At 56.1% G+C, this 2,627-nt stretch overlaps 1 protein-coding gene across 1 annotated transcript in view; it reads left to right on the top strand.

Annotated features, from left to right (window-relative positions):
• The window catches only part of IFT172 (intraflagellar transport 172), a gene marked incomplete at its 5' end in the record, with an annotated part of 30,428 nt that extends 28,067 nt beyond the window's left edge, over positions 1-2,361 (top strand). Inside the window, 4 exons of the mRNA XM_010170325.1 lie at positions 782-928; positions 1,304-1,454; positions 1,906-1,997; positions 2,272-2,361. Of these exons, the coding sequence (XP_010168627.1) occupies positions 782-928; positions 1,304-1,454; positions 1,906-1,997; positions 2,272-2,361 (480 nt within the window). The remainder of the gene's footprint in view (positions 1-781; positions 929-1,303; positions 1,455-1,905; positions 1,998-2,271) is intronic.
• Positions 2,362-2,627: the final 266 nt, after the last annotated feature.

Here is a 2,627-nt window from a genome sequence, read left to right as displayed (position 1 = left end):
CCTCTCAGATGTGCGTATAGTCTGCTGGAGGGAGGGCTATCAAAAGGACAACGGGCTGTAGGGCCAAAAGAGACCCTCACCCTGGCCAGGGTACTCCTGAGGTTCAAATGTGGCAGCACATGTTTGAGTTGCTGATGGAGAACCCCGACTGCTGCTCGGTCCATGAACTGCACGCACATTTTTTTTACACCAACTGTGGAAGGACTTGCCATGGAGGGCACCTGAGCAGCCCTGGTCACATCACCATGTTTGTGCCGATGCCACCATGCAGGCATGTGCAGCAAAGAGCAAACTGGCCCAACAGCTTGTGGTCTTCACGGCTGCAAGTGCCGTTACAGCTTTCAGAATGATCTCATCTGAGTCGTTCCAAGGGAAAAAAATGATGTGAGGGGTGGAGGGCATGGCCCAGTGCCTTAGCCACTGTGATACAAGACTCAGGAGTCCCCCACAACAGTCAGCTCCTTCCATGACTATCAGGCTGGTCACCAGAAAAAACGCCAAATCCTAGAAAGCTGAGAGACCTTACTGTACCTGTCTTCCAAGTGCTGTCAGCAGCTGCTGGGGGCGGGGGGGGGGGAAAGCTCCTCATCTCCTCATTTCATCTTCCCCTTCTTTGAGGCCAACTAACAAGTTTGAGCAGTACAGTGTTTCAGGGGCACACGTCCTCTGATGCTGCAGAGGGTGGCCATAAATGCCACCTCCCAGGAGGGCCCAGTCACCACAGCACTAAATGACAGAGGCATCAGTAATGCCACCCTCACGATGTAGCTTGTACTGTCAGCTCCAAGGATGGCTACTGCTTAGTGCTCCACCCTTTCTCTGTTCTCAGGCCATTGAAGAAGGGAACCTGGATTCTCTGGACCACTCTGATTTCCAGAGCACAGACATTCCCTTCGAAGTGCCACTTCCAGCCCAACAGCACGTGCCTGTGAGTGTCATCTGCCTCCTTCAGCTCCCATGAACAGTGATGCTGCTTCAGGGCCCTCTCCGAACAGGGACTGGGGCAAGGGTGGGACAGCAGGTTCTACAGGAGATAACAATATACTCAGCACTGCCCTGTGCCCCCCACTTCCCACCACAAACACACGTGCAGCCCCAGTACACACAGACACACACAGACACACACACACGTGCGCGCTCTTTCTCGCGCTCCCCTCCCAATACACACGAGTGCTTGTGCAAACACTCACAACCCCTCCCCAAATACACACACGCGTGTGTGCGTCCCACGTGCACACGCATGTCGTGTGCTCCCTAGTGCTGTGGAGCAGCATCAGGAGGTACCCTGGCCTCTGCTCTGCAGGAGGAGAAGCGGGAGGAGGTCAGGGACTGGGTGCTCACCATGTCCATGGACCGGCTGGAGCAGGTGCTGCCACAGGATGAGCGTGACACATATGAAGCTTCACTGGTGGCAGCAAGTACAGGGTTGCGCTCCCTGCCCTGTGTGCTTACAGGTAATCACACGATGTTGTGAGTTGGGAGGGACCCAGCAGGATGGTGGAGTCCAACTCCTGTCCCTGCACAGGACAATCCCAACATTCACACCATGTCCCTGAGGGCCTTGGCCAAATGCTGCTGGAATCTTGTCAGGCTTGGTGCCATCAGCACCTCCCTGGGGAGCCTGTTCCAGTGCTCCACCACCCTCTGCCTCAAGAACCTTTTCCTCATGGCCAACCTCACCCTCCCCTGCCACATCTTCCTGCCATTCCCTCTGCTCCTGGCATTCGTTGGTGGCCAGAGAGAAGAGATCAGTGCCTGCCCCTCCTCTGCCCCTTGGGAGGAAGTTCTAGACCCCCAGGAGATCTCCTCTCAGCCTCCTCTTCTCCAGGCTGAACCAACCCAGTGACTTCAGCCTCTCCTCACACCCTTCCCCTCTAAGCCCACTGTGTGTTGTTGTGTAACCAGGGTACCCTGTGCTAAGGAACAAGATAGAGTTCAAGCGGCCAGGCCGAGAAGCCAACAAGGACACATGGAACAAGTTCCTGATGGCTGTCAAGGTGAGTCAGGCCCTCTGTGGGGCAGGGAGACAGGCTGCAGCGTGCTGAACCCATCATGCTGACAATAAAACATTGTCCTGCTGGGTGGAGATACACTGACCCAGGGTTGTTCTAGTGCACCCTCCCTCCATGCTGCTGAGCAGGGATTAATCTCGCTGACAGAGCTGGGGCAGACCCAGCCCTGCCTGTGCAGCTCTGTCAGCCCCCAGGGCTGCCCTTGGGTGGGGGACAATGGCACTGTCCCCCTTGCCACTACCACAACCTCTTTCTGCAGACATCCCACAGCCCTGCATGCCAAGATGTGCTCAAGTTCCTCAGCCAGTGGTGTGGGGGACTCCCAAGCACCAGCTTCTCTTTCCAGTGAGCTGGACCGTGACAGCTTTCAGTCCTGTTCTTCCTCACTCTTCACTTCCGCTCCCAATAAACGTGTCTCTCAACCTGCTGTGATCCTGTTTGTCAAAGGATCCTGAGTCCAGGAACACGTGTAGCTCCCAGGGCACAGGACCACATCTCTTGGCCTCAACCTCACTATGCTAAATGTGACCCTCCACTCTGCTGGGTGACTGTCACACTGGGACCATCCATCTGTCTACATCCCTGTGCCAGAGGGAAGGGGGGGGGTGTGCATGG

Source organism: Antrostomus carolinensis, unplaced genomic scaffold (assembly GCF_000700745.2).
Source record: "Antrostomus carolinensis isolate BGI_N321 unplaced genomic scaffold, ASM70074v2 scaffold17376, whole genome shotgun sequence".
Taxonomy (NCBI): Eukaryota; Metazoa; Chordata; class Aves; order Caprimulgiformes; family Caprimulgidae; genus Antrostomus; species Antrostomus carolinensis.
This window is presented reverse-complemented; position numbering and strand designations above follow the sequence as displayed.